The sequence below is a fragment of the Aethalodelphis obliquidens genome, unplaced genomic scaffold, assembly GCF_003676395.1.
Source record: "Aethalodelphis obliquidens isolate GAN/ISIS:26980383/991018 unplaced genomic scaffold, ASM367639v1 scaffold48, whole genome shotgun sequence".
Taxonomy (NCBI): Eukaryota; Metazoa; Chordata; class Mammalia; order Artiodactyla; family Delphinidae; genus Aethalodelphis; species Aethalodelphis obliquidens.
The window spans coordinates 11,282,516-11,296,147 of record NW_020837992.1 but is presented as its reverse complement, the minus strand read 5'-3'; the positions used below and the strand labels follow the sequence as shown (position 1 = coordinate 11,296,147).

General features: G+C 36.2%; 1 protein-coding gene across 4 annotated transcripts in view; it reads right to left on the bottom strand.

Annotated features, from left to right (window-relative positions):
* The window catches only part of KCNK2 (potassium two pore domain channel subfamily K member 2), a 229,902-nt gene that overhangs the window by 55,954 nt on the left and 160,316 nt on the right, over positions 1 to 13,632 (bottom strand). For all 4 annotated transcript variants that reach the window (XM_027082986.1, XM_027082987.1, XM_027082984.1 and 1 more), the window contains exon 6: positions 8,327 to 8,466. In XM_027082986.1, coding sequence (XP_026938787.1) covers positions 8,327 to 8,466 — 140 coding nt within the window. The remainder of the gene's footprint in view (positions 1 to 8,326; positions 8,467 to 13,632) is intronic.

Genomic DNA, 13,632 nt, shown 5'->3' with positions numbered 1-13,632 from the left:
GACTTCTGCACGCGGCTTCTACAGACAAGTGAAACTAGACTAAGCACAAAAGGTAGACCTTATCACCTAGATTCCATCGTATTTTTCCCGGGGACCCTGGGGGCTTTGCCAGCGACACCATGGATGCTATGGATTTTCCTCCTTCTCACTGCCCTTGACTCAGCAGAGAGGAACTGGAACACCATAATGACATCTACTGTCACAGCATCTTCCTCTGGACTACGACACACAAGAGAAAGCCATGTGGCTGACAGGGTCTTGGTGTTCCAGCTGGGTATGAGGCCTATGCGTTGGAGGTGGGAGAGCCGAGTTCAGGACACTGGTCCACCACAGACCTCCCAGCTCCGAGTAATATCAAATGGCAAAAATTCTCCCAGACATCTCCATCTCAACGCTAAGACCCAGCTCCACTCAACGACCAGCAAGCCACAGTGCTGGACACCCTATGCCAAACAACTAGCAAGACAGGAACACAACCCATCCATTAGCAGAGAGGCTGCCTAAAATCATAGTAAGGTCACAGACATGCCAACACACACCACTGGATGCAGTCCTGCCCACCAGAAAGACAAGATCCAGCCTCATCCACCAGAACACAGGCACTAGTCCCTTCCACCAGGAAGCCTACACAACCCACTAAACCAACTGGGGGCAGAAAGCAAAAACAATGGGAACTACAAACCTGCATCCTGCAAAAAGGAGACCCCAAACACAGTAAGTTACGCAAAATGAGAAGATAGAGAAACACACAGCAGATGAAGAAGCAAGGTAAAAACCCATCAGATCAAACAAATGAAGAGGAAATAGGCAGTCTACCTGAAAAAGAATTCAGAGTAATGAGAGTAAAGATGATCCAAAATCTTGGAAATAGAATGGAAAAAATACAAGACACATTTAACAAGGACCTAGAATAACTAAAGAGCAAACAAACAATGATGAACAACACAATCAATGAAATTTAGAATTCTCTAGAAGGAATCAATAGCAGAATAACTGAGGAAGAAGAACAGATAAGTGACCTGGAAGATAAAATAGTGGAAATAACTATGGCAGAGCAGAATAAAGAAAAAAAAATGAAAAGAATTGAGGACAGCCTTAGAGACCTCTTGGACAACATTAAAGGCACCAACATTCGAATTATACGGGGTCCCAGAAGAAGAAGAGAAAAAGAAAGGGACTGAGAAAGTACTTGAAGAGATTATAGTTGAAAACTTCTCTAATATGGGAAAGGAAAAGGTCAGTCAAGTCCAGGAAGCACAGAGAGACCCACACAGGATAAATCCAAGGAGAAACATGCCAAGACACATATTAATCAAGCTATCAAAAATTAAATACAAAGAAAAAATATTAAAAGAGGCAAGGGAAAAACAACAAATAACATACAAGGGAATCCCCACAAGGTTAACAGCTGATCTTTCAGCAGAAACTCTGCAAGCCAAAAGGGAGTGGCAAGATATATTTAAAGTGATGAAAGGGAAAAACCTACAACCAAGATTACTCTACCCAGCAAGGATCTCATTCAGATTCAACGAAGAGATTAAAACCTATCAGACAAGCAAAAGCTAAGAGAATTCAGCACCACCAAACAAGCTTTACAACAAATGCTAAAGGAACCTCTCTAGGCAGGAAACACAAGAGAAGGAAAACACCTACAAGAACAAACTCAAAACAATTAAGAAAATGGTAACAGGAACATACATATCGATAATTACCTTAAAAGGAAATGGATTAAACGCTCCAGCCAAAAGACAAAGACCGGATGAATGGATATGAAAACAAGACACGCATATATGCTGTCTACAAGAGACCCAATTCAGACCTAGGGACACATACAGACTGGAAGTGAGGGGATGGAAAAAGATATTCCATGCAAATGGAAATCAAAAGAAGTCTGGAGTAGCAATTCTCATACGAGACAAAATAGACTTTAAAACAAAGACTGTTACAAGAGACAAAGAAGGACACTACATAATGATCAAGGGATCAATCCAAGAAGATATAACAATTGTAAATATGCACACAACATAGGGGCACCTCAATACATAAGGCAAATGCTAACAGCCCTAAAAGTGGAAATCAACAGTAACACAATCATAGTAGGGGATTTTAACACCCCACTTTCACCAATGGACAGTTCATTCAAAATGAAAATAAATAAGGAAACACAAGCTTTACATGATACATTAAACAAGATGGACTTAATTGATATTTATAGGGCATTCCATCCAAAAACAAAAGAATACACTTTCTTCTCAAGTGCTCAGGGAAAATTCTCTAGGATAGATCATATCTTGGGTCACAAATCAAGCCCTGGTAAATTAAAGGAAATTTAAATCATATCAAGTATCTTTTCCGACCACAACGCTATGAGACTAGATATCAATTACAGGAAAAATCTGTAAAAAATACAAACACATGGAGGCTAAACAATATACTACTTAATAAACAAGAGACCACTGAAGAAATCAAAGAGGAAATCAAAAAATACCTAGAAACAAATGACAATAAAAACACGACAACCCAAAACCTATGGGATGCAACAAAAGCAGTTCTAAGAGGGAAGTCTACAGCAATACAATCCTACCTCAAGAAACAACTCAAAAAAACCACCTAACCATATACCTAAAGCAATTAGAGAAAGAAGAATAAAAAACCTGCAAAGTTAGCAGAAGGTAAGAAATCATAAAGATCAGATCAGAAATAAATGAAAAAGAAATCCAGGAAACAATAGCAAAGGTTAATAAAACTAAAAGCTGGTTTTTTGAGAAGATTAACAAAATTGATAAACCATTAGCCAGACTCATTAAGAAAAAAAGGGAGACGACTCAAATCAATAGAATTAGAAATGAAAAAGAAGTAACAACTGACACTGCAGAAATACAAAGGATCATAAGAGATTACTACAAGCAACTATATGCCAATAAAATGGACAACCTGGAAGAAATGGACAAATTCTTAGAAAAGCACAACCTTCCAAGACTGAACCAGGAAGAAACAGAAAATATAAACAGACCAATCACAAGCACTGAAATTGAGACTGTGATTAAAAATCTTCCAACAAACAGAAGCCCAGGACCAGATGGTTTCACAGGCAAATTCTATCAAACATTTAGAGAAGAGCTAACACCTGTCCTTCTCAAACTCTTGCAAAATACAGCAGAGGGAGGAACACTCCCAAATTCATTCTATGAGGCCACCATCACCCTGACACCAAAACCAGACAAAGATGTCACAAAGAAAGAAAAAAACAGGCCAATATCACTGATGAACATAGATGCAAAAATCCTCAACAAAATACTAGCAAACAGAATCCAACAGCACAGTAAAAGGATCATACACCATGATCAACTGTGGTTTATTCCAGGAATGCAAGGATTCATAAATATATGCAAATCAAACAATGTGATAATAGTAACAAATGAAGGAGAAAAACCTTATGATCATCTCAATAGATGCAGAAAAAGCTTTTGACAAAATTCAACACCGATTTATGATAAAAACCCTCCAGAAAGTAGGCAAAGAGGGAACTTACCTCAACATAATAAAGGTCATATATGACAAACCCACAGCCAACATTGTTCTCAATGGTGAAAAACTGAAACCACTTCCTCTAGGATCAGGAACAAGACAAGGGTGTCCACTCTCACCACTATTATTCAACATAGTTTTGGAAGTTTTAGCAACAGCAATCAGAGAAGAAAAAAAAATAAAAGCAATACAAATTGGAAAAGAAGAAGTAAAACTGTCACTGTTTGCAGGTAACATGATTCTATACAGGGAGAATCCTAAAGATGCTACCAGAAAACTACTAGAGCTAATCAATGAATTTGGTAAAGTAGCAGGATACAAAATTAATGCACAGAAATCTCTTGCATTCCTAGCACTAATGATGAAAAATCGGAAAGAGAAAATAAGGAAACACTCCCATTTACCATTGCAACTAAAAGAATAAAATACCTAGGAATAAACCCACGTAAGGAGACAGAAGACCTGTATGCAGAAAAGTATAAGACACTGATGAAATAAATTAAAGATGATACAAACAGATGGAGAGATATACCATGTTCTAGGATTGGAAAAATCGACATTGTGAAAATGACTGTACCACCCAAAGCAATCTACAGATTCAGTGCAATCCCTATCAAACTACCAATGGCATTTTTCACAGAACTAGAACAAAATATTTCAGTTTGTATGGAAACACAAAAGTCCCCGAATAACCAAAGCAATCTCGAGAAAAAAAATGGAGCTGGAGGAATCAGGCTCCCTGATTTCAGACTCTACAACAAAGCTACAGTAATCAGGACAGTATGGTACTGGCACAAAAACAGAAATATAGATCAATGGAACAGGACAGAAAGCCCAGAGATAAACCCTTGCACATATGGTCACCTTATCTTTGACAAAGGAGGCAAGAATATACAGTGGAGAAAAGACCACCGCTTCAATAAGTGGAGCTGGGAAAAGTAGACAGCTACATGTAAAAGAATGCAATTAGAACACTCCCTAACGCCATACACAAAAATAAACTCAAAATGGATTAAAGACCTAAATGTAAGGCCATACACTATAAAACTCTTAGAGGAAAACATAGGCAGAACACTCCATGACATAAATCATAGCAAGATCCTTTTTGACCCACCTCCTACAGAAATGGAAATAAAAACAAAAATAAACAAATGGGACCTAATGAAACTTCAAAGCTTTTGCAAAGGAAAGGAAACCATAAGCAAGACGAAAAGACAACCCTCAGAATGGGAGAAAATATTTGCAAACGACGCAAGTGACAAGGGATTAATCTCCAAAATTCATAAGCAGCTCATGCAGCTTAATATCAAAAAAACAAACAACCCAATCCAAAAATGGGCAGAAGACCTAAATAGACATTTCTCCAAAGAAGATATACAGATTGCTAACAAACACATGAAAGGATGCTCAACATCACTAATCATTAGAGAAATGCAAATCAAAACTACAATGAGATATCATCTCACACCGGTCAGAATGGCCATCATCAAAAAATCTACAAACAATAAATGCTGGAGAGGGTGTGGAGAAAAGGGAACCCTCGTGCACTGTTGGTGCGAATGTAAACTGATACAGCCACTATGGAGAACAGTATGGAGTTTCCTTAAAGAACTAAAAATAGAAATACCATATGACCCAGCAATCCCACTACTGTGCATATACCCTGAGAAAACCATAATTCAAAAAGAGCCATGCATCACAATGTTTATTGCAGCTCTATTTACAATAGCCAGGACATGGAAGCAACCTAAGTGTCCATCGACAGATGAATGGATAAAGAAAATGTGGCACGTATATACAACGGAATATTACTCAGCCATAAAAGAAATGAAATTGAGCTATTTGTAATGAGGTGAATGGACCTAGAGTCTGTCATACAGAGTGAAGTTAAGTCAGAAAGAGAAAAATAAATGCCATATTCTAACACGTACATATGGAATGTATAAAAAAAAATGGTTCTGTAGAACCTAGGGGCAGGACAGGAATAAAGATGCAGACATAGAGAATGGACCTGAGGACACGGGGAGGGGGAAGGGTAAGCTAGGAAGAAGTGAGATAGTGGCATGGACTTATATACACGACCAAATATAAAATAGATAGCTAGTGGGAAGCAGCCACATAGCACAGGGAGATCAGCTCGGTGCTTTGTGACCACCTAGAGGGGTGGGATAGGGAGGGTGGGAGTGAGATGGAAGAGGAAGGGTATATGGGGATATATGTATACATGTAGCTGATTCACTTTGTTATACAGCAGAAACTAACACACCTTTTTAAAGCAATTATAGTCCGATAAAGATGTTAAAAAAAAAAAAAAAAAACGGCTAGGGAGAAGCCGAAAGACTTATGTTAGGAAAAGAATAGCTTTCTAGTTTTCAGTGTTGAAAACACAATGATACATCTCATATTTGGCTAAGAATCAGGAAGATCACTCATAACTAGGCAAACAAACTTGTTTTTCATATTAAATAAGCCAGTTAATGTAGAAATTTAAATTTTTGAAAGGATTCTTCTATAGCCTGAATTGGTTCCTCCAACAAGTCATATGTTGAGGCCCTAATCCCCATTATGACGTTATTTGGAGATAGAGCCTTTAAGGAGATAATTAAGGTTAAATGAGGTCATAAGGGTCAAGCCCTAATCCAACAGGACTGGTGTCCCTGTAAGAGGAAGGGCCTAGAGCAGCCCCCCTCTCCAGGCATATGTGCAGATACAAGGCCCTGTGAAGACACAGCAAGAAGGCACCACCTACAAGCCAAAGAGAGAGACCTCATCAGAAACCAGCGCCTTAATCTGGTACTTCCAGCTTCCTGAATTGTGAGAAAATAAATTCCTGTTGTTTAAGTCACACAGTGTGTGGTATTTTGTTATGGCAGTCCAAGCAGACAGATATTATCTCACTACTCTGGAAAAAATGTGCTAGTGCTTTGTACGAGCTAATCCTATCAAAAAAGCACAGGTTTTTAACAATACAAGTTTTTAAACTTTAATCAAATATATCAATGGCATAGAGATAAAATTTCCCCCTGTTCTATATATGCCTTGGTCACTTTCCAACTTTTGGACTGTGATCCATAATAATATTAGTATATATATATATGCACATATGTATATAATATATATTTATTGTATATATGTGGGTGGAAATATACGTATATTTCCACAAAACGACACTCTTTAAACTATCTAACAGCGATGTGCTCTGTTCAATTCTATTTTACTTAAAAAAAAATGGCCTGTGTGTGTTTTTAAAATGCATTTCAATGCCAGTTTACAGCTGGAAGTTTGAGAAGTTCCCTTTTTAGCTATGTTATCCAGAATATTTCCTAGTTACAATTTCCTTTGTTCCCCTTAGCATCTCAAGACGCTTAAAAGTACACTGAAGTTAAAATAACCATAATTCTCTCCCTCCCTACCTCATTCTCTCCCTGTCTCTGTCTCTGTCTCTCTCTCTCTCTCTCTCTCACACACACACACACACACACACACACACACAATGAGCATAACTAAGACTGGGGCAAATCAGTTGAAGTCCTGTTCAAAGCAGCACTCTTCACATGATTTAAACTAGAATGTCAAGCATATTGTCTTGTTGATTTGTTTATAATAATGTTTTTGGTTTTATGGCATAACTAAGATATAGATTAATATACACAAACTGAATATACGAATTAGTGTTGAGAAATAGGGTATTCATGAAGAGAAATGTTGGATAACTTACACTCCTAATTACCATAGGCATCTTGGGTATTAATAAGAAATTATATGGCTTGATGTGTTTCAAAGAAAATACTTGTCTGTAGAGAGAAATTAATTTTATCATTTCCTATCTTATTCTATTTCTTTTGGGTGTATGTTTAAAGAATCATGCTTCTTGTATCAATCAAAGATTTTGACACTGATGTCTCTTGGTGTATGAATGCCAGATAATGAAATGGAGGGATAATTAAAGGAAGACAGTGGGTACTATAGTTGCAGGTCTTACAGATTTGCTGTGCTCTGAAAAAATTAGTAAAGTTGGCTAAGACCCAGAAGCAAGAAACACAGAAATCATAATAAAACACTACTTTGTCACACTCAAACTAAAAGTACTTCTGGATCTTTCAATATAAAATCAAAAGTTAATTTCTAAACTATAAAAAATTTCAAAATCAAGATTTAAATTTCAAACTTTCCAAAATTTCATGAGTCAAAATTCTAATGGTCATTTCTGTACATACAGTTGCACAAAATAGATAACAAGATATCTTTTTGAACAGCCGAAGTCAGTACACAAGGAAATTGGTCATAATGCAAACTAGCTTTGGGGAATACATGCGTGTGTATACTTGTGCACTTGCACACACTTTTTCCCTAAGAAAAAGGGAAATAAGTGAATACGATAAAAATTCAATATTATATAATACATTCACTTTTTCATGCTACTGGTATCTTGACACAAATATTTCCTATTGTCTCTTTATGGAATAAAATTTACTCTGTGTTCTTGAGGAAATAAAGAAATAAAAGAAAAAAAAATAATAAAGAAAATGTTTTTAATTGCATCTTTTTTCATTACAAATTACCCTCAGCACCAAGATATCATCTGGCATGTAGAGATACTTAGTAAGCTTTGGTTAAATCAATAAATTATACCTCATGTGACTGATAGCCTCATACAGCAAATTTACACCAAACATAAACATTAAAATTTTTAAGTAATGTTTAAATATTTAAAAAAATAAATGTTAAAAAAAAGTTTAAAAATAACCTTACTGAATTAGCTAAATAACATTGTTTTTGCACACTTCTTGTTTCTTACCTCTTCTTTTGTCTTTTTTGATATCACTCGGAGCCAGTCTCCAATCATGCTCAGGACAGCAGCAAAGTAAGCAAGCCCTACAAGGATCCAAAACCATACGACAGGCTTATAGAAGTCTAGATATTCAATATCTGATCCACCTGTGAGAGAAAAACAAAGTAGGACAAAATAACTTCATATTCATAAAAGTAAATAATATAGATTCCTGCTAAAATTATCAACTAAATTTTGGCTTTCTAAACACAGAAATCGTCTTGTCAGTTGATCCATGTTATTTTGTTCATATGGAATTCCTTGTTTTCACTCAATTAATCCTTATCTATTTTTCAATTTTTTAAATTGAAGTACAGTTGATTTACAATATTTTATTAGTTTCAGGTATTAGGAAGTTCTTAATAAGACCTTTCATTACTTCTCCAGATAGTAACAATTTTTCCTTGTCCCGTGTTTCTTTTTTGTTTATTATAATTGATCTCAACTAGTGTAGCACTTAATTATTCCATGCGTATTAGTTTCTCTTTCCACCTCTATTGCAACAAATGGGAAACAGAGATGACACTTTTTTTGGTATGCATTTAACTTTGTATCTTTATCCTATTGCCTATCAATTCATGCTAACCAATCAATACATGCAAACCAATCAATTCGAAGTCAACTCGGACAGAAAGTAGTTCTTATTTTAAAATATCAATACAATGGATTGATAACAAATGCCAGAGACAATGCCTTGGTGGGTCTACTTTGAATAAACAGTAACTTGCAGGTGATACTGCCATTCATTATTCGCTGACTTTTCAGAGGAATTCCCATGTTTGTCACAAATTTAAATCCCTAGCTCTCAAGAAAAAATTGGCAAAGGAGTTCTTTTGCTTTAATCTATGTTACTTCTCCATTCATGTGGTATAGTAACTGCACCTATGAGAATCTGAATACATTTCAATACATCCCAACTTTAGCACATATTAATAGGGCACTTAAATTAAGTTTCAAACACTGAAACAGTTGTGAGTTTTTTTCACAATAGAAGAAAGCATGTCTCTCTCTTGAGAAATTCATAATTTAGCCTGAGAAAGCCTCACATAGACAATTAACCACAATGGGGTATAGGGAAAAGTGATAGGGAAAGTGATAGGGAAAAAGAATAAAAAGTACTATGAGAGGACACAGAAGAAACGATTTTTACTTCTGGAAGGGTGAAAATGAGAAGACAGAAGGTGAATCTTAAATAATGAGGATCAAAACAGAAAAGTTCAGTGTGAAAATATTTGATATATTCAAAGGACTGTTAGTATTGACTAAAGCTACATTTGGAAGGGGGTCAAGGGAGCAGACAGGTAGAAGAGGGGAATCTAGAAAAAATAAGTTGTATCAGGTTGTAAAGACTTGCTCCTAAAGTAATGGGAAGTAGGTAAAAGTTTATAGGCAGATTCGTGTTTGACGATATGCACAGAAAGATCTGGTAGCCGAGAGAGGAGGATTGACAGAGAAGCCCCATGAGAAACTTTGTTCTGAACTAGCTAAGCAATGATTGTGCCTGAGTTAGACTGGGATGGAAAGAAGAGACTTTTGAGGCAGAATTGTCAGGGACTGACAACTAGATAGTTGGTGTGATAAGTGAAAGGAAGGGGTATAGGATGACCAGAGACCACAGACCCTCATTGGGAGATGGTACCAGCAACTGAACAGGAAACACAGGGGAAGGAACAGTGACAATAAAAGGAAAAGTCATTCAAACTGGGACATAATAAATTTGAAGTGCTTGAGGTACCAACAGGCAAGATAGCCAGCAGGATCCTTAAATACTAATCTAACACTTAATAGGGCAGAGCAGGAGATAAAGATTTTAGGATCAACAGCACAGAGACTAGGGCTGCTTAAACAGGGGTGACGGACATACTCAATTCACAAAATTTAACCTGTACCTTCAGAAGAACAGCTAATAAACAGCAAATACACATTAAAAATCAAATATAAAATTTTGAATGTAACATTACTCTCTAATTATAAATTAGACTGTGAGTTGCCCACAATGACATTTTCAAATTACTAAAGGGTCAGAGTAAAAAGAGAACCTTTTTTTATCAGGCAAATAATATGAACAGATACAAGTTCAGCTTTCTTTTGGGACAAAGAATAATTTTCAAGATTCAGTTTATAAAGTCAATAACATTACCCTCAAAATATTGTAAAAATTTTTACCTTGTGCAGCATTTATTAAAATGTAATTTCTGGGGAGGATTACAAAGGCTAAATGCATACTGTGATGGTTAAGACTTGGCCCATGGGGGATGCAGCTCTACAAATTCACAAAGTGACTTAAGAAATGTGTGTGGAAATTTGTTATATGATAGGCTCACTAGCAAATTCCATTTTTAAAATGTTTCCATTTCAATGAAACCAGAATGACATTTTTTCCCAAGTACTTTCTCTTTCAAAACCAGAAAATCCTCATCCAAATAGTTGTGACTCACTTAACACGTAAGTTCACCAAAATGTTGATTTTAGAAGTTAGTTCATGCTTAAGATGACTTTTTATAAGTCTTCTTTCTTATAAACAGGATGTCACAGTTTGAAGAGAGTAAATTAACTTAATCACAAAAAGGTCTATATTTGGGTAAAATGTTCATCCCACAAGTTTTAGTGGATTCTAAACCTGGGGAAGGGTGGGATGGGGGATGTTTTCCCATTCTTAATTGCCACTCTTAAGATGAAATACTGGCAGTCAAGTGATCCAGGAAAAGCTAATGTATATAAATAGAAGTGTTATCCAACAACTCACAAATTCTTTTCACTTTCTGATATCTAAGATTTATGAATGAATTTTCACATTATTCATTTGATTCAAGAGTCTTAACCAAATCAAAATATCTGTAATGTTAAGATAACTTACTAAAAAGTTATTAGTTTTATTTTTAAATTAGGAAATATTTTTTAAATGTATTGGTTATTATAAGCATTACTCTTAGTCTAGCACATTCAAGAAACCTGTGCATGGGTCTCTTACTTGTTAAAAACCTAGGGCAATTTCTCTGTCCTGGATTCCCTCCCTATGTGCCCACTAACCCCATACCAGGCTTTATACTCATTGCAACTGATTTACAAAATATTCAAACTCTGATGGAGAGAGGAGTGAAAGCTAAGACTTACTGATGGCCTACCTAAATGAAATCATAAAGCCCTGAGGGGTAGGTGTTGAGGGGGGTTGTATTCTTACTCCTCATATTTCCATTGATTTAGGACAAGACTATTAGCAAGACCATTTGGTCACAGGGTTAAACCATATCTCCAGCTGCCTTTATCAGATGCCTTTTAAGCTGACATTTCAATTGCCATCATTCTTACAGCCCGTTCAGAACTCATGGGTGAAAGACTGGTTATTAGCTCCCTGAAATCCCAGTAGTAAATAACCCCATTTTACAACAGAGAAACCATACTCTCAGTAGGTAAAGTAACAGTTGTCAGGTTACACAGGAAAGAGGGTGTCAGAGCTAGAATTCAAAGCCAGGCCTGCCTAGCTTCATTCAGATCACAGGCTCTTTTCATTGAACCAGGCTGTCTATGTCACCTATGATCTCTGCTGATGTCCGTCCCATCACTTATCCACTATCCATTTTTTGTCCATCCTGTATGGTAGGCACTTAGCTAGGGCTGGAAACACTAAGTCAAACAAAGTGTTCCTCTTCCCCTCAAGGTTCCTACCTAGAAATCAGGTGGGTCTGAAGGTCAGCACTGTTTTACCAGGAGCCTCCTTACCTTGCTTATGTCCTTATTCCAACAGTTTCCAGAAGTTGGCCCTATTCTGCTCTATAGAACTTGAATATACAATGCCCTCTCCTCCTTACATTTAATTTTCTTTCTCTTGATGCTGCTGAACCATAGAATATTTATAAAGAAATAAAAGATATAACCTGGATTTAAAGAATCATCTAGGCATTTTGGACTAAACTTACCAACTCCATGCCCCTCTTCTGGTTTTCTAAAATGTGTATTATAGAATAGACTTATACACAAATGTGTATACACATACAACTTTGTTCTAAAGAAAATAAAGGTCATTTCTTTACATGGGTCTGTAAGTATTTTAGTTTAGATATCAAATATGGATTTCAATTTTTTTTGGTTTGTTTGACTTTCTTTTTATTAATGAAAGCTATTCTGTCTTAATGTGATGGGGAAAAACATATTTTGCTTTAGTATATTTTTCTTTTTTTATAGTAAAGCAATTTAACTGAGTGAAGTGTTGTGGTTTTTTTTTTAACATCTTCATTGGAGTATAATTGCTTTACAATGGTGTGTTAGTTTCTGCTTTATAACAACGTGAATCAGCTATACATATACACATACCCCCATATCTCTTCCCTCTTGCATCTCCCTCCCTTGCACCCCTCAAGGTGGTCACAAAGCACTGAGCTGATCTCCCTGTGCTATGCGGCTGTTTCCCGCTAGCTATCTATTTTACGTTTGGTAGTGTATATATGTACATGCCACTATCTCACTTTGTCCCAGCTTACCCTTCCCCCTCCCCGGGTCCTCAAGTCCATTCTCCAGTAGGTCTGCGTCTTTATTCCTGTCCTGCCCCTAGATTCTTCAGAACTTTTTAGATTCCATATATATGTGTTAGCATACGGTATTTATTTTTCTCTTTCTGACTTACTTCACTCCGTATGACAGACTATAGGTCCATCCACCTCACTACAAATAACTCAATTTCATTACTTTTTATGGCCGAGTAATAGTCCATTGTATATATGTGCCACATCTTCTTTACCCATTCATCTGTCGATGGACACTTAGGTTGCTTCCATGTCCTGGCTACTGTAAATAGTGCTGCAGAAACTAACACAACACTGTAAAGCAATTATACTCCAATAAAGATGTTTAAAAAAAAAAAAGAATAGTTGTCCACTTCCTGCTAGGAAGATTAGGAAAGATTAGGTAAAATCTTAGGAAAAAATCTTTTCCTAAGATTAGGAAAACTGCCATTAGAAGAATGATGATGGCAGTCTCAATTATCATAAAGAAAGAAAGATCAACTCTTTGTTTTGCTCATCCTTTACAAGGATGGAAATCTATAGGATATAGGATGTACATTATTGTTACCCTTAGAAATTATCTTTAAGTCTCAATACAGAGTAATTCAGAGTCTTTTTCATTAAACTTAGTACAATTTACTGCCTGTCTCACTGACTTAACTGTCAATCACTAAATGTTTTCCTTGTCATTTTTTTCCTCCACGTGCTTCTACAATTCTTCTATATATCCATTCTGAATCCTAGAAGTTGAATAACTTCTTGGTTTTCCCAAAG